This window comes from Myotis lucifugus, unplaced genomic scaffold (assembly GCF_000147115.1).
Source record: "Myotis lucifugus unplaced genomic scaffold, Myoluc2.0 scaffold_60, whole genome shotgun sequence".
Classification (NCBI taxonomy): domain Eukaryota; kingdom Metazoa; phylum Chordata; class Mammalia; order Chiroptera; family Vespertilionidae; genus Myotis; species Myotis lucifugus.
Window position 1 is genome coordinate 2,153,193 of NW_005871108.1, and position 21,097 is coordinate 2,174,289.

Consider the following 21,097-nt stretch of genomic DNA (forward strand, 5'->3'; position numbering starts at 1 on the left):
AAGAAACCGAGGCTCAGAAGGGGAAGGACCTTGATCCAGTTCCCACAGCGAATCGAAGGCAGAGTTGGGGTCAGAACACAGAAGCCTGTGGAGTGCAGCTTAGGAAGTCTGATGGGGAGACAGACGGACAGGGTGGAGGGAGCGCCTCCATGCAGGGCACCCTACCCCTGTCCCTGGGACCCTGGCTCAGAGGGAGAGGGCGGCCCTGTCCCTACCCCGTGCCTTCCTTCCTGCAGTGTTCCCTGAGAAGCCCATCACCTTGACGGATGAGTGGAAGGCCAAGCAGCTCCAGCGCATCCTGGACATGAAGGGCAACCCTGTGCAAGGCCTGGCCTCCCGGTGGGACTATGAGAAGAAGGAGTGGAAGAAGTGACACTGCATCCCAGTCCCAGGCTACTCCCCCGGCAGCTCTCCCCTGGCCCGGAGCCTATGGAGCACCCCCTCCCCTCTCTTTCACCCCAATAAAGCTGGCCTCTTCTCTTCTGCTTGTCATCGCCACCTCAGTCTTTATCTGCCACAAAGCCTACTTATACCTAACATCAGGCAGTACAGTGGCCGAGGGGCAAGAACAAGCACGCTCCCGGGGCTCAGAGCCCAGCTCGCCAGGGAGGGCTTCCTGGAGGAGTAGAGGCGAGGGCTGAGTCTTGCAGGGATTAGGAAAGCTGGCAGGAGAGGGAAAGCATTCCAGGGGGTGGGAATGGCTTGAGCAAAGGCAAGGACACTCCTTTATTCAGTTAAGTAACACATACTTATTGAGTACCTACTGTGTGCCAGGGGCTTACTAATCCAGGCCTTGGGGATGTGGCAGTGGACAGTCTCTGGCCTCAGTGGAGGAGACGTTTCTTTACAGGGGGAGACAGAAAAGTAAGTAAGTAAATATATAGCAGGTGACCTGGTTTTAAGGGCTATAAATAAACCAAACAAAGTAGGATAGAGGGGGAGTTAAAGGGCGATTGGGGATTGTGGGTGAAGTTCTGAATGAAATGAGGAAACAAGCCTTGTATCAAAGACAGAGCAGCAAGAGCAAAGACTGAGGTGGGATTCTGGTTTGTGTGTTTGTGGAACTGCAAGGAGGCCACCCACGGCGACTAAAGTAGAATGACTTGGAGAGCAGCAGGAAGGTGTGTGTTGGGGGAGGGGGCTGGCCTTGGGTTAACAAGCAGATGATAAAAGCCTCATGGGAGTTTATTCTAAGTGTGATGGGAAGTGGTATCAGTCTGCATCCTCTGAGAAGCCAATGCCAAGGAAGAATGAAAGATGTCGGAGATTTGTTGAGGGTTTCCCCGTGTGAAGGATAAAGGAGACAGGGAGAAGGAGGGGGTGGTGAGACCCTTTAGACGAGTGGTTCTCAACCTTCCTAATGCCGCGACCCTTTAATACAGTTCCTCATGTTGTGGTGACCCCCAACCATAAAATTATTTTCATTGCTACTTCATAACTGTAGTTTTGCTACTGTAAACAATATGTAATTATATATGTGTTTTCCAATGGTCTTAGGCGACCCTGTGAAAGGGTCGTTCGACCCCCAAAAGGGGTCGCGACCCACAGGTTGAGAACCGCTGCTTTAGACTGTGACGCAGGCCTGACCGCTGTGGAAGGAGGGGAGGGGGGAGGGAGGATTGGGTAGGAAACGCCTTGGACTTCTGTGCATTGTATCTAAGTCCAACCAGGAGACAGTAATTTAATAGAGGCTGTTTAAAGGCCTATTAAGTTTACACAAGAGAATAGCTATAAAGATATAAAGATAACTTTAAAGAGTATCCTAGGGAGCATGCCCAAGAAGGACAGATTTGGAAGGGGGGTGCCTTCCCAAACTGGGGTTCAGACCTCATTGGAGAAGGTGCGGTTGAAGCCTACCAGTTGGCACAGAACTGAGCTGGGTTGGCTAGGCCCCAGCTGGGCCATGGTCACTGGGCAAGGACAGTTAGAAGTCCTCGGAGGCCCAAGGGCGCTGAGGCTGGTGGGTGGGGGAATTTGGGCACCTTTGTAGATGTGAGGCCAAGAGTGTGTGATGTCTACCTGCGTTAGGAGGGCGGCAAGAAGATGGTCCCCAGGCGTGGGGGCTGCAAGGTGGCTGATAGTCTGGGCCCGTGGCTGCGGCAGATCACCACCAGATGTCCTCACACACTGCTGACCAACCACACAGCAGGAGCAAGAACACACACACACACACACACACACACACACACACACACCCCAGAACCCGAAAGCCAAGCCCAGCCGTTCCTCCAGACATGTCCCCTCCAGCACCCTCTGCTGGCAGAGTTTAGCATCTCCCTGTAAAGGAGGCAATGCTCAGAGTTTGTTATCCTAAAGGGTGAATTTGGAGTTGAGAGGCAATAAATTGACAACTGGAGCAGCAAATCTGAGAAAGTCGTGGCCAATGGGGAGACCCAGAGGGACAAAAGGCCCATTAGAGGAGCCCACTGTGCTCGGTCCTTGGCTGGGAGCAGCCCAGGGGACCGTGGCCTCAGCGAAAAGGCTGCAGCAGAACCTCACAGGTTCTCTCGGAGAAAGATCTGAGCAGCACACCTCCACGGACACCCTATATGCCAATGGAGGAATCTAAAAGAGCAGTTGTGACAACAATACCCAGTGGGGCACATGTAGGATTACAGTTGTTCATATGGAAAAGAATACTATAAATACGAGTATATACAAGAATAAACTGTTTCACGTACTCATAACTGTAAACCTACTTTTTTTTTAAATAAATCTTATTGTTCAGATATTACATTTGTTCCTCTTTTTTCCCCCCCATAACTCCCCTCCTTCCAGCTCCACCCCACCCTCCGCCCTCACTCCCCACCCACTGTCCTCATCCATAGGTGCACGATTTTTGTCCAGTCTTTTCTGCATCTCCCACACCCCTTTTCCCCCCAAGCATAGTCAGTCCATTCCCTTTCTATGTCCCTGATTCATTATAATCACCAGTTCATTCTGTACATCAGGTTATTTATTCACTTGATTCTTAGATTCACTTGTTGATAGATGCATATTTGTTGTTCATAATTTGTATCTTTACCTTTTTCTTCTTCTTCCTCTTCTTAAAGGATACCTTTCAGCATTTCATATAATACTGGTTTGGTGGTGATGAACTCCTTTAGCTTTTCCTTATCTGTGAAGCTCTTTATCTGACCTTCAATTCTGAATGATAGCTTTGCTGGATAAAGTACTCTTGGTTGTAGGTTCTTGGTATTCATCACTTTGAATATTTCTTGCCACTCCCTTCTGGCCTGCAAAGTTTCTGTTGAGAAATCAGCTGACAGTCGTATGGGTATTCCCTTGTAGGTAACTGAGTTTCTTTCTCTTGCTGCTTTTAAGATTCTCTCTTTGTCTTTTGCTCTTGGCATTTTAATTATGATGTGTCTTGGTGTGGTCCTCTTTGGATTCCTTTTGTTTGGGGTTCTCTGTGCTTCCTGGACCTGTAAGTCTATTTCTTTCACCAGGTGGGGGAAGTTTTCTGTCATTATTTCTTCAAATAGGTTTTCAATATCTTGCTCTCTCTCATCTTCTGGTACCCCTATAATTCTGATGTTGGTACGTTTGAAGCTGTCCCAGAAGCTCCTTACACTATCTTCGTATTTTTGGGTTCTTTTTTCATTTTGCTTTTCTGGTTGGGTGTTTCTCGCTTCTTCGCATTTCAAATCTTTGACTTGATTCTTGCCCTCCTCTGGTCTGCTGTTGGGAGTCTGTATAATATTCTTTATTTCAGTCAGTGTATGCTTACTTTCTAGATGGTCCTTTATCACACCATCGAGGGTCTCATTAGATTTCCTGTACAACTCATCAAGTTATCACAGACTCTAGAAGCCTCTGAGAAGACCTCAAAAGTGTGGTTCTGAACTCAATATCCTCCCTTGATAGTTTTGTCCTGTTTCTTTGTCTCCGCATTTTTACGCTTTCTTGGTACACCCCCTAGTGGTCTTTGTGCGCAGTCTTGTTGTAGTTAAGCCTTGATTGTTATAGTTAATACTAGAGGGATTTGACCTCCAGGCCGACTGGCTGTGCTAATCTAGCCTTTGCCTGAGGCTATCCAGCAAATGCCTCTGTGCAGGGCTTGGGCAGGGCGGGTCCCACGGGATCAACAGGGCGGAGGAGGGAGCAGTTATGGCTGCTCTCAGTCCGTCCCCAGGGGCTCTGCCTCTCTGTCCCAGCAACAGCTGCAAACCTCGGAGGGACCGTAGCCAGACAGTCCTGCTTCTCCCGTTTGAGTCTGGGTCCCTAGAGACTCGCCCGGATCTGGAGCTCAGAGTCTGAGGCTCCCTCCGGATTGAAACAGACAACCGTGCCCTCAGCCACCAGCCCGCGCCTCGCGAACTCCGCACCTTAGTATTTTACTTCAGCACTGCGCCTCCTCTAATTCTCGGTTCCTCCTAGTTGTAGAACTTCCACTCAGCCAGCCTTCCTGTGGTTCTGGATGATGTCCGTTCCGTCTTTTAGTTGTATTTTTGAAGTGGTCGTTCGAGGCAGCAAACTCCGGCGTTAACCTATGCCGCCATCTTGGTTTTTTTCTGTAAACCTACTTTTGCCCACCCTGTATTCATTCAGCCAACGAATACTTATGGTGCCTCTACTATGTACCAGGCTCTGGGGACAGAGTGAATGAGACCTTATTCCAGTGCTCATGAATCTGAAAGTCTGCAATGGGGACTCAGCATTGATCAGACAGTCACCCTAATAAAGTATAGCACAAATAAGTGTTAAAAAAGGGAGGCACATGGTGTTTGGACTTACCAACAGGGGCTGGGGGAACTTGACTCAATCCGGAGCAGTAAGGGAGGGCTTCCCTGAGGAAGTGTCCTCAGACCTGAGAGATGAAAAATGACTGGGAGTAAGCTAGATGAAATAGGTGGTGGAACAGCATTCGAGTCAGGAAAAAAGCATGTGCAAAAGCCCTGTGGTAGTGAGAACCATGCATGACGGAGGAAATACAGGGAGCCACAGGGCTGTCAGAGGGGGAGGTAGAGGTGGACCAGGGGCGATAGGAAAGTAGGAGAATCATATAGGGCTTTGGGGTCTCTGCTGCCTCTACTGAAGGGACAAGTAGGGAGAAAGCAGAGAAGAGTGGAGCTAGGGGAGTCTGTTGAGGCCAGAATATGGGGAGCCTTGGACATCCATTTAATTTTTATCTGAGAGAGGCAGCTGCCTCGGTCCTAGGCTCTCGCTGGCACGAGGGATTCATTAATTAGTCACTATCTTAGCACAAGAGATGCTGGGGACCCAAATGGGAAGCACACAGGAGCCTTGACCTCCAGGTTTCCTAGCCTGTTGGGTGGGACAGCCATTCGGAAGCTAATGAGGTAAGAACTATGGAAATGCCCAGTAGTATATTTTGACCCAGACCCTGATGCTTTGCTAGCAGCAGGAGCAGTTTTGACATAACTTAAAATGTTGAAATATGCAGGCAGTAAAATTTGTTTAGATTCATAAATTGCCAAGGAGTCATGTTGTGAGCAACAAAGAAAATTGTCAAAATTGGCCCAGGGTAAAATTAGATGTTGTACTAAGTCAATCCCCGCGCCCCGCGCCCCCCCCCCCCCCCTGCAGCCAATAATGTTGTGTAACAAACAACCCAAAGCTTGGTGGTTTACAACTCTGAGCATTTCTGTTTATCTTTCCCGGGCCTGTGGTGTGGGTTGGCTGAGGCTCTGCTGGGATCTGCAGGTTTAGTTCCAGTCCGTGAGTTGGTATTTCTGTGTGCTCCGGGTGCCATAACAAATACCACAGATTCGGTGGCTTAAACAACAGAAATACATTTTCTCACAATTCTGGAGGTTAGAAGTCTAAGATCAAGTGTTGGCAAGGTTGGTTCCTTCTGATACTTCTCTCCCTGGCTTGATCCTCACATGGTTCCCCTGTGTGTGCATATCCCTGGTGTCTCGCTGTTTCCAGATTTCCTCTTCTTACAAGGACACCTGTCAGAGTGGGCTAGGAGCTTCCCTAATGACCTCATTTTAACTTCATCACCGCTTTAAAGGTCCTCTCTTCAAATAGGGTCACATTCTGAAGGATGAGGGATTAGGACTTCAACACATGAATTTGTAGGGGCCACATTTCAGCCCATAACAATTGGGTTGAGGATTATTCCATTCGTTTCCTTGTTCTGGGACCTGCATCCAGGGCATGTTCTTCTCATGGTAGGAGTCAGAGACTCCTGAGGGGGCAGAGAGACAGTGGGGACACATGATGCTCTTTTTAAAAATATTTTTTTAAATATATATATATATATTTTTTTTTATTGATTTTTTACAGAGAGAAAGGGAGAGGGATAGAGAGGTAGAAACATCTCAGCTGCCTCCTGCACACTCCCCACTGGGTATGTGCCCGCAACCAAGGTACATGCCCTTGGCCGGAATCGAACCTGGGACCCTTGAGTCCACAGGCCGACGCTCTATCCACTGAGCCAAACCGGTTAGGGCGTATTTTTAATGATTTCAGAAAAGAAGAGAGGGGAAGAGAGAGATAGAAACATCAATGATGAGAGAGAGTCAGTGATTGGCTGCCTCCTGCACGTCCCCTACTGGGGATTGACTCCACAGCCCAGGCATGTGCCCTTGACCGGAATCGAACCCAGGACCTTTCAGTCCACAGGCCGACGCTCTAGCCACTGAGCCAAACCGGCTAGGGCGACATGATGCTCTTAAAGCCCAGCCTCAGAACTAGCACACAGAACCAGCACCACATTCTACTGGCCAAAGCAAGTGTCATGGTGGTCTGTGACTGTTGGTAAAAACCACCCCAAAACTACAGGCATAAAACAACCATTACATTATGCCTACCAATTCTGTAGGTCCGGAATTCAGGCAGAGCATGATGGGAACTGCTTGCTTCTGCTCTAGAATGTCTGGAGCCTCAGCTGGAAACGCTCAAAGGCTGTGGCCACAATCTTCTAGTGGTATTTTAATTCACATCTGGTGGTTGATGCTGGCTGTCAGCTGGGACCTCATTAAGGGCTGTCAACCACAACACCTCTTTGTAGCATCCTCAGGTGGTCTTTCTGTGCGGACTAGTTGGGCTCCCTCAAAGCGTGGTGGGTTGGTTCCAAGAGAGCAAGAGGGAAGTGTATTGCATTTTTTATGACCTAGCCTTAGAAGACACATAGCGTCACTTCTGCTAAACTCTGTTGTCAAGGCACTCACAAAGTTCCACTCAGATGCAAGAGGGAGAGCACAGAGACCTCCCCACTTGATGGGAAAACATCAAGGTCACAACATAAGATGTGAGATGCTATGACATGGAAGCATTGTGGTCATCTTTGGGAAATATAGGCTGCCACCCACAGGCAAGCCTAACATCGATGGGCAAAAAAATGTCCTCCATCCAAGTGCAAATGGAGAGTGTGGGGAGGAAGGCAGAATTATGAGTAAAGAATACACCCTACCACAGAGGTGTAGAAATAACTAACACAAAATCAAGTTGGCAGAAACTAAAACTGACCATGTTAAGTTGGAAATTGACTAAAGTTCAAACAGAATGAAAATTTGACATTTAGATAATCAAATGTGACCTGGAAAAAATTGGACCAATTGAAGATAATGAACAGAGTAGATGACGCACAATGGCAGGAAACTGGTGAGATCAGATGTGAACTAACAATGACTGAGAAAAGAATAAAATAGTCCTGGTAGCACTTACTCCATGAAACCATGTTATTGTCATGAAAAAATTACTTTGTAAGACTAAATTTAAAATAGGAAACATTAGAAAGATTTTAACATTGGCATAAAATAACTGATCAAAGAAATTGTCTTCATGCAGCTTGCTCAAGAAAACTCTGTCTTGATGTATTAGAATAGTGTAATGCCAGAACCGGTTTGGCTCAGGGGATAGAGCGTCGGCCTGTGGACTGGGGGGTCCCGGGTTTGATTCCGGTCAGGGGCATGTGCCTTGGTTGTGGGCACATCCCCAGTGGGGGGCGTGCAGGAGGCGGCTGATCGGTGTTTCTTTCTCATCGATGTTTCTGGCTTTCTATCCCTCTCCCTTCCTCTCTGTAGAAAATCAATAAAACATATTTTTTTAAAAAAAAAGAATAGTGTAATTCTGATAAAAATTACTGGGTTCAAAACCCAGTCAAAATAGTCTTTTGATAAATACATCTATGAGGTTAAAACATTTGGGTCAAAATATCTTGAATATTAGAATTTTCTGTAAAAACCAGAGGAAAAAATTCCAAAGACAAATAAGGAACTCAAAGGTATTTATATGTATGAGAGATAAAGGGTTGATTTCTCTAATATGTTTTAAAAAAACAACAAACACAATCTGACAAATCAGTAAAAAAAACAAAACAAAAAAGGAATGCAGCCCGGCAGGCATGGCTCAATGGTTGAGTGTTGACCTTTGAACCAGGAGGTCATGGTTTGATTCCTGGTCAGGGCTCATGCCCTGGTTGCGGGCTCAATCCCCATTGTGGGGAGTTCAGGAGGCATCCAATTAATGATTCTCTCTCATCATTGATATTTCTCTCTCTCTCCCCCTCTCCCTTCCTCTCTGAAATAAAAAAATTCTATCTAATAAAAGAGTAATATGCAAATTAACCATCACTTCGAGATAAAGATGGAGGTGCCCACAGCCAATAAGGAAGGAATATGCAAATTGATGCGACAAAGATGGCGGTGCCGACTGGAGCCACAGAGCCAGCCTGAGAGCGGGCAGGAAGGCTTGGCATCCTGGGTCGCCCCACAGACCCAGGAATGGGACTAGGGGCGATCAGGCCAGGAGAGGAGGGCAGTTGGGGGCAATCAGGCCAGGAGGGGGCGCATTTGGGGGTGAGCAGGCCAGCAGTGGGGTGCAGTTGGGCATGATCAGGCCAGTGGGAGGGGCAGTTTGGGGCAAGCATTTCAGCAGGGGGCAGTTGGGGGAGAGCAGATTGGCGGGGGTGGCGATCAGGCTTGCAGGAGGCTGGCAGGGGGGGGCACAGGCCAGCAAGGGGGGCAGTTGGGGGTGAGAAGGCCAGTGGGGGGGGCAGTTGGGAGCGAGCAGGCTGACAGGCAGAGTGGTTAGGGGCAATCAGGCAGGCAGGCAGGTGAGCGGTTAGGAACCAGTGGTCCCGGATTGCGAGAGGATATATTCGTCCTAAACCGGCAGTCGGACATCCCCCAAGGGGTCCCAGATTGGAGAGGGTGCAGGCTGGGCTGAGGGACACCCTCCCCCCACTGCACAAATTTTGTGCACTGGGCCACTAGTCTATAAATATTTCAGTATGTGTCTCTAAACAATAAGGACTATTTAAATACATATAAGCAAAATATTATGAATATACATAAAAAGTCTTAATCTTTCCTTAATATCAAATATCCAGTCAGTTTACAAATTTCCCTAATTGCCTCATAAGTTTTGTTTATTTGAATTTGCTTGGAATGAGGATCTAAAGATTGAGTTGGCTCGTCTGAATCTTTGTCTAGTTTTGATATTAGGGTAATTCCCTTCCTTCCTCTTCTATTTTCTGGAAGAGATTGGGTAGACATAGTGTTAATTCTTCTTTAACTATTTGGTAGAATTCTCCAGTGAAATAATCTGGGGCTGGAAAGTGTTTTGGGTGAGAGTTTTTAAATTACAAATTCAATTTCCTTAATTGTTATAAGGCTATTTAAATGATCTATTTCACATTGGGTGAATATGGTAGCTTGTGTCTTTCAAGTAATTGATACATCTATGTTGTATTTACTGCTAAAAATTTCCCTCTGAGCACTGCTTTTACTGGATCCCATAAGTTTTGGTATGCTGTGTTTTCATTTGTCTCTAAGAATTTTCTAATTTCTTTGTGATTTCTTCATTGACTAATTGGTTATTTAACAGTGTGTTGTTCGATTTCCACATATTTGTGAATTTCCCAGTTTTCCTTTTGTCATTGATTTCTAGCTTTATTCCATTGTGATAAAGAAGATACATTACATGATTTCAATCTTTTAAATTTATCGAGACTTGTTCTGTAGTCTACCATACAGTCTATGTTGGAGAAAATTTCATATGCACTAAACAATGTGTATTCTGCTGCTGGTGGTGGACAGTCTATATCTGTCTGTCAGGTCTAATTGGTTTATAGTATTGCTTAAGTCTGCTATTTCTTCTCACTTCTTTTGTGCATACTTTTTTTTACATATATTTTATTGATTTTTTTTTTTTACAGAGAGGAAGGGAGAGGGATAGAGAGTTAGAAACATCGATGAGAGAGAAACATCGATCAGCTGCCTCCTGCACACCTCCCACTGGGGATGTGCCCGCAACCCAGGTACATGCCCTTGACCGGAATTGAACCTGGGACCCTTCAGTCTGCAGGCCGACGCTCTATCCACTGAGTCAAACCAGTTAGGGCCTTTTGTGCATACTTTAAAGGTATTTTCTTAATAGCCACCATAGGGATTACAATTAACACCTGAAATTTATAACAATCTAGTTTGAATCTATGTCAATTTAGCTTTGGTAATATACAAAAACTGCTATACCGCTTCATACCTCCCTCTTTGTATTATCTTTGTCACAAATTATATCTTCATACATTGTGTGCCCATTAACATAGATTTAAAATTTTTTAAAAATATCTTTTATTGATTTTAGAGATGAAGGGAGAGGGACAGAGAGATAAGAAACATCAGTGATGAGAGAGAATCATTGATCGGCTGCCTCCTGCACACCCCACACTGGGGATTGAGCCCACAACCTGGTCATATGCCCTGACCGGGAATTGAACTGTGACCTCCTGGTTCATAGGTCAATGCTCAACCATTGAATCATGCCAGCCGGGCAGATTTGTAACATTTTTTTATGCATTTGTATTTTAAATCATGGAGGGAATAAAGAGAGTTACAAACTGAAAATACAGTAATACTCCTTTTATAGTTACCTATGCAGTTACCTTAATCAGAGTTCTTTATTATTTCATGTCTCCAAATTTCACTGATATCTGTTTTTATCTTTACAAGCTTCTTCCTTCTGCTTGCTTTGAGCTTACTTTGCTTTGCTCCCCGCCCCGCCCCCACCCCACCCCGGCCCCCGCCCCATAGGTCTTGAGGTGGAAGCTTATGCTATTGTCTTAAGGCTTTTATTCTTTTGTGATGTACACATTTCTTGCATAAAGTTCCCTCTCAGCACTGCTTTAACCATGTCCCACAATATTTGATATGTTGTATTTTATTTTATTTATTTTAAAAATATATTTTTTATTGATTTTTCACAGAGAGGAAGGGAGAGAGATAGAGAGAGTTAGAAACATCGATCAGCTGCCTCTTGCACATCCCCCACCGGGGATGTGCCCGCAACCCAGGTACATGCCCTCGACTGGAATCGAACCCGGGACCTCTCAGTCCGCAGGCCAACGCTCTATCCACTGAGCCAAACCGGTTTCGGCTGATATGTTGTATTTTAATTTTATTCAATTCAATGCATTTTTAAAAATTTCCCTTGGGACTTCCTTTTTGACCCATGAATTATTTAGAAATGTATTGTTTAGTTTCCTAGTGTTTGAAGATTTTCCGTTATCTTTCTGTTATTAATTTCTAGTTTGATTCCACTGTGGTCAGAGAACATACTCTGTATGATTTAAATCCTTTTAAATTTATTGAGTTTTCTTTTATAGCCCAGAATATGATCCATCTTGGTATACACTTAGTGGGCATTTGGAAAGAATGTGTTGAGTGTTTGATAAGTGTTAATTGGATCCTGTTTGTTGATGGTGTCTTGAGTTCTATATTGCTGGTGATTTTTCTGTCTAACTGTCCTATTAAGTGTTGAGAGAGGGGTATTAATTGTAGATTTGCCTGTTTCTCTTTTTAGTTTCATCAGTTTTTGCTGCTTTCCTTTGATTGGTGATTGCATGATATATCTTTTCTTATCCTTTTTCTTTCAATCTGCCTATATATTTAAATTAAGTTTCTTATAGATTTATACTTAATATAATTATTGATAGGTTAAGACATATCTCCCAATTTAAAAAAAATATTTTTATTGATTTCAGAGAGGAAGGGAGAGAGAGAGAGAGATAGAAACATCAATGATGAGACAGAATCATTGATCAGCTGCCTCCTGCATGCCCCACACTGGAGACTGAGCCTGCAACCCGGGCATGTGTCCTGACTGGGAATTGAACCGTGACCTCCTGGTTCAACCACTGAGCCACACTGGCTGGGCTCTCAATTTTTTTGGTTTGTTTTCTGTGTGTTCTGTTATTTATTTCACTGTCTTTCTTTTTTTCTGCCTTCCTGAGGGTTATTTGACATTTATTTTTTAGAATTCAAATTATCTATAGTGTTATATTTTTTAATAAAGATTTTAAAATTGATTTTTAGAGAGAGAAGAAGGGAGAGGGAGAGAAACATCAATGTGAGAATGAAACATGGATTGGCTGCTTCCTGCACTCACCCCATCAGGGATCCAACAGGCAACCCAGTCAAATGCCTTGACTAGGAATGGAACCAACAACCCTTTGGTGCATGGGACTATGCCCAACCAACTGAGCCACACTGACCCGGGCAATAGTGGTTTTTTTAAGTGTCTCTGTATAGCTTTTGTAGTGGTTGCTGTAGCTGTTATATCACAGTCTACTGGTGTCATCAGTTTTCTAATTTGAGTGAAACATAGAAACCTTGTCTTTCTTTATGTTTCTTTACCCACTTTTGTATTGTCAGGTAGGGGTGGAATTCCAGGCTCCCAAAGTGTTTTCTACTGACATTGTGGGGAAGGGTGTGGCAGGGTAGGGCTCATTAATGGCCAGCAGAGATCAAAGCTTTGGCCTTCTCTCACAATACCCTACATTGGTGGGGTAGTTGAATACTTTGACCCATGAAGCTGGAAATCTAGGCTCCCCACTTGGCCTTTGCTGATGTGGATGGGGCCATAGTAGAGCTGTTATTGTCTAAAAAATTTCTGTCTTGCTAGGTTGTTCCTTTCCTAATCCTTTGCCTAGAGAGAATGGGCTGCTTTTTCTTTTCTGTGCCCATTTGCTTTTTGGACAGCCAGCTCCAGCTTCTTCAGCTTCAAGTCTGGGGTCTCTGAGGCAGAAAAAACCCACTGTCCAAGGGCACCCAGCTACCCCAGGCAGTCTAGTTGCAGAGTCGTGTTCCTAACCACTACACGCACCTGTTGCTCCTCTGTCCCCAGCTGCTCTACCAGGAGGAGCTGAGCACCACCAAGGTTGGGCTCTTCCCTCCTGGACAACTACTGCAGTGGTCGGCTCAGAGCACATGGCCACTGCCCTGGGAAGGCCACATGCCCTCCACAAAGTCCATGGAGCCACTGGAGTTTGTTTTCCAGGGGCCCAGGGGGCTTAGCACAAAGCCTAGGTGAGATTGATGTGCCTAAAAGCATGGGCCAAGCAGCTGCAGTGGGGTGTTCCACCACATTCATGGTTTGCCAATAAGGCCTTGACATTATTTTTATTTATTGTTATTATTATTTTTTTAATTTTTTTTTTATTGATTTTTTACAGAGAGGAAGGGAGAGGGATAGAGAGTTAGAAACATCGATGAGAGAGGAACATCGATCAGCTGCCTCCTGCACACCCCGTACTGGGGATGTGCCCGCAACCAAGGTACATGCCCTTGACCAGAATCGAACCTGGGACCCTTGAGTCCGCAGGCCGACACTCTATCCACTGAGCCAAACCGGTTAGGGCTATTGTTATTATTTTTACAATGTAATAGGACAGGGCACAGTTTTTTTTCTAGGCCACTACATTATGTTTATAGTCTTTATTTTCAGACGACTTTTTCTTACTTTATGTCCATTTCCTCAATACCTTAGTGTTTTGTTTTTTTTTTGTTTTTTAATTAAATCTTTATTGTTGAAAGTATTACATATGTCCCTTTTCCCCCCATTGACCCCTTCCAGCCCGACCCTGTACCCGCCCCAGGTCCTCACTACCCTATTGTCTGTGTCCATGGGTTATGCCTATATGCATACAAGGCCTTTGGTTGATTTCTTCCCTCCCACTCCTGCCTTCAGTACTTTAGTGTATTAATAATGGCTTCCCAAAAATTTAAGATTGACTTTATAGTAAAACCATTTAAATTTCATAAGAATTCATAAGGCTCTTTCTCATGGAATTATTCAAGCTACTTATTCATGTGTGAACCTACTGAAATGGAATGGTTTAAATAATTAAGGAGGGAATTGATACTCCATATGCCCCAAATTCTAACATTAGTGCATGGATAGTTATTAAAAATCAAAGAAGACAAATTTATAGAGATCATATGAGTTAATTTCTATCTTCTTTGTATTAAGAACAAGTTCTTGTTATTTTTGCCTCATGACAAAGGCTGTGGTGGTAGAGAGAGAAAAATGCAGAGCAGGACATTATGTAATGAATTTGATCATGATATAAGACCTGATTTTTCTGCATGACTTGTTAATTTTTAAAAATTGCACAGAAATGCATACAATCATTATTTTAAACTTTTATAGAATTCAGAAGCATGCAAAGAAGTCAAAGTTAACTTTCAATCCTTGCCTTGCTAAAAGATATATTAAAAAAACCATTTATAGCCCTAGCTGGTTTGGCTCAGTGGATAGAGCATTGGCTTGTGGACTGAAGGGTTCGATTCCGGTCAAGGGCATGGTCAGGATTCGCCTAAGAGGCGGCCAATTGATTTGTTTCTCTCACATCAATATTTCTGTCTTTCCCTCTCTCTTCCAATCTCTCTAAAAATCAATGGGAAAATACCCTCGGGTGATGATTTTTTAAAAAGCAAGGCACAGACTCTTACCTTTTGTGTTAAAAAAAAAAATCAAACTGTATTGATATCTATATATTTGCCTGTGTGTGAAAAGAGTTTCTGGAAGGATATCAAGAATCTGGGGAGGGGACTTGAATGGCTAGGTTAAGGGCCGGGGACACTGCGTAGACGTAGAGGTGGGTGGGAAGCTGGAGGCTTTGGTCTTGAACCAAATGGTGATCCTGAGCCCCGGGAGAACCTCTGAATTCGGAACCCAAGGGTTGGAAGTGCAGACGTCCTTCAGGTGAGCAGGAAGGACTGACACCGGAGAACGCTGGCCAGGCAGGAGACAGGCCTGCAGGGAGGCGTCTTGGGGTGGGAGTGGCTTTTTCAGGTCGCATTCCCCGGCCACCAGGGGGCAACCAAGCCCGCTCCTGTGAGCGGGTGGGTCGGAGCGCCGGAGGCAGGTCCCGCCTCCAGGCCCGCCCGGCAGCTGGAGCACCCGCCCGCTTTCCCAGACCTTTCCCCGACCGATCTCAGGTCTCAGCCACGTGGAACTTCATGAGGTGCACCTCCTCCCTCCTCCTGGGGAGTCCGCCTATTAGCGGTTCTCTCGCATCAATTGTGAAACAAATTGGCCGCCTCCTGTGCGAGTCCTGACCATGCCCTTGACCGGAATGGAACCAGGGACCCTTCAGTCCACATGAGTGATGACCTGCAGCCCCCTTCAACATCCAGTCCTCTGTTGGGGTTACCTCATTCAATCTTGACCACCACCGCCTAAGAGGAGTGCTGCCATCATACCCATTTCATAGAGGGGGAAGTTGAGGTACAGTGGTTGGTAATTTGCCCAAAGACCAGGAATGGTGACCCAAGATACACCAGGAATGGTGACCCAAGATACACACCTGGCCTATCCTCGGAACTGGAGCGTTAACCAAACCACGTCTTCTTTTTGACTCTGCTCCTCCTCCGGAACTTTCTTCACAGAGCAGCCAGAGCGTGCTTTGGGGGCCCTAAGGGGCATGTCATTCCCTAACAGCCTCTCTGGCTGCACTCAGGATCAAGTTCAGTCCCCTCTCCCCATTTCTCAACTCCAGACACACCAACTTTCCTTCAGCTCGAAGAAAACTGTTCAATCTGGGCATTTGCTGCTCCATCAGGACCACTCGCCCCTGCTCCCCCTTAGTTAACCTGTATAGTCTTCAGGCCTCTAGGTCACCCCGAGGGAGGCTGACTCCCTGACTCCCAGATGTGCTCAGGCCCCAATGAAATGCTGTTTGACCAGTCTGAGCCTCTTAGGTAGTACTGGCCTCACACGTGGACTTCGTTTTGTAACTGTCATGGCACCATTATTTCAAAAACTCCAATCACCCTCGACTCCTTACGCTCTAGAACTCTCTCTAAAACAGCTGATCCTGTGATATCTACCTTTAATATGTTACCTCAAGTCTGACCCCTTCTTATCTCTTTCCCCACTAGGTCCGTCTGGCCATGCTTCCTCATGGTCGTTTCCACCTCTGCAACAGCTGTCTTTATATTTGTCTGTCTGTCTGTCTCCCTGACTAGAATGAAAGCTCCGAAAAGGCAAGGACTTTGTTCACTACAGAATCCCCAGTGCCTATGGCTATCCGACTGTTTCTCCCCCCAGAATGTCAGCTCCTGGGGCCAGGACTGCCTGTCCTGTTCACATACAGCCCCAGTGCCCAGCACACAGCAAGTGCTCAATAAAAAGCCCATCGATATGCAGGTGGAGAAACTCAGGCCCAAGGGAGAAAGCAGCTTGTCCAAGGGCCTCCCCGGAGGGCAGCACAGCCAGCACCAGTACCCGGCTCTCCTCCGGCCTCTGTGTCAGTCCCTTCTTTCCCGTCCCAGAACACACAAGAGCCCAGGCCCTTTGCTCAATGATCAACACAGTTTATTACTCCACTTTCACCTTCACACAAACTATTTCAAAGAGCTGGGACAAGTGTGGGGTGGGGGTTGGGGGAGGGATAGGTGCCCCTCAGGAGCCAGGACCCCCGGTTGGCTTCCTCGGACCAGGGCAGGGAGGGAGCGTCAGGCTGTTCAATCTCTGGGCACCAGCTCTCCATGTGCACACGCACAGCAAGCCAGCAGCTCCTCACACATAAATACAGACACGCTTAACAAAAATAGTATATCTTCACAAGGAATAAAAACTAGTTTTGAATATGTACAGCAGAGAGCCCAGGGGGTGGGGGTGGGGGGGCAGGGCTGCTAGGCCGGGACCCCCAGGGATGAGACAGGCTGTGGGTAGAGCAGAGGAGGGAGGGAGGCCTGAAGGGCTCCTGGCCAGGCCATTCTGACCTGGCAGCCCAGCTGCCTAGGCTGAATGGGGGTGGGGCACAAATCTGTTTGGCCAGGCAGGACTGGCCCCTCCAGGCAGCCCTACTTCCACCCTGCACACCAGGCTCTCCTTCCTGCCCTTCCTGCCTGAGGTAGGGAAGACCCTAGGGCTCCCATAGCTACTGCCTGTAGCTCCCCTTCCCCTCTAGGCTGAGGCCTCTGAACCCCATGGGCAGCAATCCAAAGCAAAGATGCCACAAGGCTGATCTCCTTGCAGGAAGTGAGGCAGCTGAGGCCATAAACAGCTCTGGGGCACCTGTCTTGGGCCCAGTTGGTCCCTCAGTCACGGTCATGGGAGCCAGGGGAGGGGAAAGGGAGGGAAGCTGGGGTAGTGCTAAACTGCAAGGGACACCCAAGCTTTGGTATGGGGTGCTTCCTGCAGTACAGCCCCCTCCTCCTGGGTTAGGCTGGCCTCTAGCCAGACACCTCTAGAGGACATTGGGGCTGGGGTGGGAGGGGAGACTTTGGTCAGGCCAGAGTTGGGGAGGGGGTCCTGGTCCTTGTTTCTTTATCCCAAGCAGCCTGAATCCCTAATTAGTCAGAATTGGCCCCTAAGTGGCCACTGGAGGGTGGGAATGAAAGAAAGGGGAGCCCAGGTCCTAGAGGGTGGGGTGGGGATAAGAAATGATCAATTCTGAGGCCACAAACATGAAAACGAAGGCAATCTAGTCTTTCTAGGAAAAAGGGTCAGAAAACTTTCTAGCTCCCTGGCAGGAAAGCATTCTAGGGGAGGCTAAGGGATAAGGAGGTCCCACCAATCAGGTAGGGCCCTTCCAGCCATCAGCCATGAACTCCCACATGCCTGCCAGCTCCATGGGGCAGATTTTGGGGAAACTTTGTGGGTTTTGAGGCCAGGAGAACTGAGGTGTGGGGGAAGGCAGCTCTCACAGAAGCATAGTAAATTCTAGAAAACTAATTGTGGGGGACCAGGTCTAGGCCCAACCCTGTGATGTGTAGGGTGGCCATGGGCTGTATGTAGTGGTTCTCCTGGTGGCAATGGTGGCTGAAAGGAGGGATGTGGGGGGGAAGGACGGGCGTGGGAGGGTGAGTGGATGGTCAGTGTCTGGTCATTTCCGACTGAAGAGTGAGCCCAGCAGAACCACGCCAGCCACAGTCATGCCCGTCAGGAACCAGCGATTGAAGCGTTCCTGGCCCTTCCGGCTCTCGGCTGCTGCGTTGTTCCCGTAGAGTTCCACAAAAGTGTCCTGCAGGGAGAGAGAGAGAAGGAAAGGTGCTATTGGAATCCTCAAACAGTAATGTGGGTGGGCAGGAGAAGGGGGCCATCTTCATGCGATGGCCTTAATTTGAAAAACTGCTGTCATCCTTGCCCACTCTGGGCCTGATAAAGGGTTAAGAACTGCCCTCCTTCTTGACCTCCAGTTGGAAATGACCAACCCATTTTATTGCTGAGAAAGCGAGTGTGAAGTAGGAAAAGAGCTTTGTTCCAGGTCAGACAGCTAGGAAATGGTACTCTAGAACAGGGGTCCTCAAACTACGGCCCGCGGGCCACATGCAAATACAAATATTGTATTTGTTCCCATTTTGTTTTTTTACTTATTTTACAAATAAGATATGTGCAGTGTGCATAGGAATTTGTTCATAGTTTTTTTTTAAACTATAGTCCGGCCCTCCAACGGTCTGAGGGACAGTGAACTGGCCCCGTTTAAAAAGTTTGAGGACCCCTGCTCTTGAACCTGAGGTGGGAAAGAGATGGGCAGGCAATGACTGGAGGCCAATTGCAGGAGCAGAGTGCAGAAGGAAGGGATAGGAGAGATGAGGGTGCAGGGGTGAGCGGGAGCTGGACCACGTGTGATCTAAGCCCCAGAGAAGCCTGGAGTAGAGTCTGAGTGAGGGCAGGGTGGAGCCATAAGCTTTCCACTGCTGTGATGGAGAGAGGGAGGGAGAGAAAAGGGAAGTGAATTCCCAGAATGATTCCTGGCAGAGGATGGCTCCCTCTTCCTCTGCCCAGGGAGGCTGAGCAGGGCAACGCAGAGACCAGAACAAGCACACAGGCCTGGGGTGGGTCTATGAGCTCCAGCCCTGTTCCCCACCCCAGGGGGGACATGACTCTGTGTCCAGGAGGAGGTGAGCAACAACTCTGGGCCCTGAAGCTAGTCAGGAGGGAAGCACATGATACGGGAGGGAGGGGCTTCGGGTTAAATTACCCAGCCCAGGGTGGAGCCGGCCTGTGGGGCAGGGAAAGGGGAGCTTAGAGTACCCTTTAATGAGAAGCTTCCCACCCCATGTGTCCTTTAATCCTCCCAACAATGCTGCAAGGCAGGCTGTCTCTCCCCATTTACAGACCAGGAAATTGGCCTCTGAGCGGGGAGGGACTTGATCAGGTCACCCAGCTTTGTCAGTGGTGGAACCAAAACCCAAGCCTAGCATCTGGCACCTAGAAATCAATGCACTGTGTGGGTCCAGGGAGGGAATGAAATGAATTCCTGGCTGGTTCCAGAGCCAGTGTTCTTGCCTCCACCAAGAGCTCACCCCTTGGGCCACATTTCCACCTGGTCCCAACTAACTGAGTGGTGCCTGCTCCTCAGTCAGGGCCTGCCATCTCCAATTGGCCCCAGGTCCCACCCAGCCAGTTTGCTCTCTGATACTGACTGGACCCACCTCTGGTCTTGATAACCCCCCTCAGTCCATGCTCCACACAAAGAAGAATTTTAAAAACATAGATCATAGTACGCCTGTGCTTCAAGTCCTCTAACAGCTTCTCTCCGCACTCAGAAAGCCACTGTCATGTCTGTTCATATCCCTGGTATCCTAGCAAGTGCCACGTGCACTGAGCTGCCAACTTGGCTCAAAGAATCCTCAACATTTATTCAGTCATTAGGAAGGCAGCAGTGACACATAAGCCACAGCCCTTACCAGAAAGCTTACCCTTCTGCTGGGAAAAGTCCCATTCAGACCACATCACTCCATGCTCTTAACCTTCCTGAGGTTTCCCAATTGTACCTGGAATCAAGTCCTTATCACAACCAGCAGGTTAGCAGGGCCCCTCCCCACTGCACACTCCACACGTAGCACGGCCTCCTCGCTGTCCGGAGTATCTGCTGAGCTCAGGAGCTTGTTGCTCTTGCTGCCTGGAGCACTGGACCCGAGATCATCACCTGCCTCCCTCCCTCACTGCACTCCTGACTCTGCTCAAACGTCACCTCCTCAGAGGCCTTCCCCGGCCCCCGTGTCTAACGTGGTATCCACCCCCATCTCTCCTATCTCCTTACCTTCCTTTATTTTTCTTCTCAGCACTTTTCATAACCAGATTCTACACTTTGTTTTTGTTTGATTTATCTCCTGCACTCGACGTGGCTTGATGAGGCAGAGATTTTGTTTTATTTCTATACACCCAGAACACTATCTAGCACAGAGTTGGTAGTCGGTAAATACATGAGTAGAACGAAAGTATTGCATGTCTACTAAGTGCCAGGCACTATTATCTCATTGCACCTTCATCATAATTCCCAGACTAGCGATCTGAAACTTATTTCACAGATGAGACAACTGAGGTTTACAATAGGAAGGCCTTGCTAAAAGGTGGCAAAGCCAAGATCAGAACTCAGGACTGCCCAGCTCCAAAGGGAGTGCTGCTACGCTACGTTCCCTGTGCGGGGCATTGGGGAGGACCTGTCACTAGTGCTGAACCGATTCCCGTTTAAAAGGATGTGGGGTGGGGTGGAGGTGAGTCTTGGGCCTGGGGAGAAGGTATAGCAGCGGCAGCAGTCAGCCCCCCTTGAACTCTTGGCCTTGTTGCTGCCAGGCATGGCTGGTGTGGATATGCGTCCCTGTCTCTCCATCTTTATCCTGGCTAGCCTCCATTTTTGTTGGCAAAAAAAATTCTTATAGGAGTTTTAATTTTTCTGATCCGAAGCAAAGTAGGCCCAGGTGAATTCACAAAAAAGACAGACCTGTGATGGGGGGAGTCCTGGGCTGTGGGGAGGCCTGGCCAGAAGGCCATGGTTAACCCAAGGGGCCACATGTCCCATAAGAAGCCCGGGACATTGGGGCTGTAGCCAAAGTGGGAGCGGCCTGGCTCCCTCAGTGGGAACTTTCCTGAAGCAGAGGGCTGGCAG

At 47.5% G+C, this 21,097-nt stretch overlaps 2 protein-coding genes and 1 long non-coding RNA gene across 9 annotated transcripts in view; 1 reads left to right on the top strand and 2 right to left on the bottom strand.

Annotated features, from left to right (window-relative positions):
• LOC102442350 overlaps positions 1–485 on the top strand; it is a 10,816-nt gene extending 10,331 nt beyond the window's left edge. For both annotated transcript variants that reach the window (XM_006089391.3, XM_006089390.3), the window contains exon 5: positions 237–485. In XM_006089391.3, coding sequence (XP_006089453.1) covers positions 237–373 — 137 coding nt within the window. In that variant the 3' untranslated portion in view covers positions 374–485. The remainder of the gene's footprint in view (positions 1–236) is intronic.
• Positions 486–759: 274 nt separating this feature from the next.
• Positions 760–16,514, bottom strand: LOC111826185. Its single transcript, XR_002829456.1, has 3 exons — positions 15,563–16,514; positions 4,738–4,810; positions 760–842 (listed from the first exon to the last, which is right to left on the bottom strand). It is a non-coding gene; the product is annotated as an uncharacterized LOC111826185 (long non-coding RNA).
• Positions 16,515–16,554: 40 nt separating this feature from the next.
• BCL2L1 (BCL2 like 1) overlaps positions 16,555–21,097 on the bottom strand; it is a 47,204-nt gene continuing 42,661 nt past the window's right edge. For 5 of the 6 annotated variants that reach the window (XM_023754356.1, XM_023754355.1, XM_023754354.1 and 2 more), the window contains exon 3: positions 16,555–18,226. In XM_023754356.1, the coding sequence (XP_023610124.1) occupies positions 18,089–18,226 (138 nt within the window). In that variant the 3' untranslated portion in view covers positions 16,555–18,088. The remainder of the gene's footprint in view (positions 18,227–21,097) is intronic. The other variant, XR_002829454.1, reaches the window with a different exon arrangement.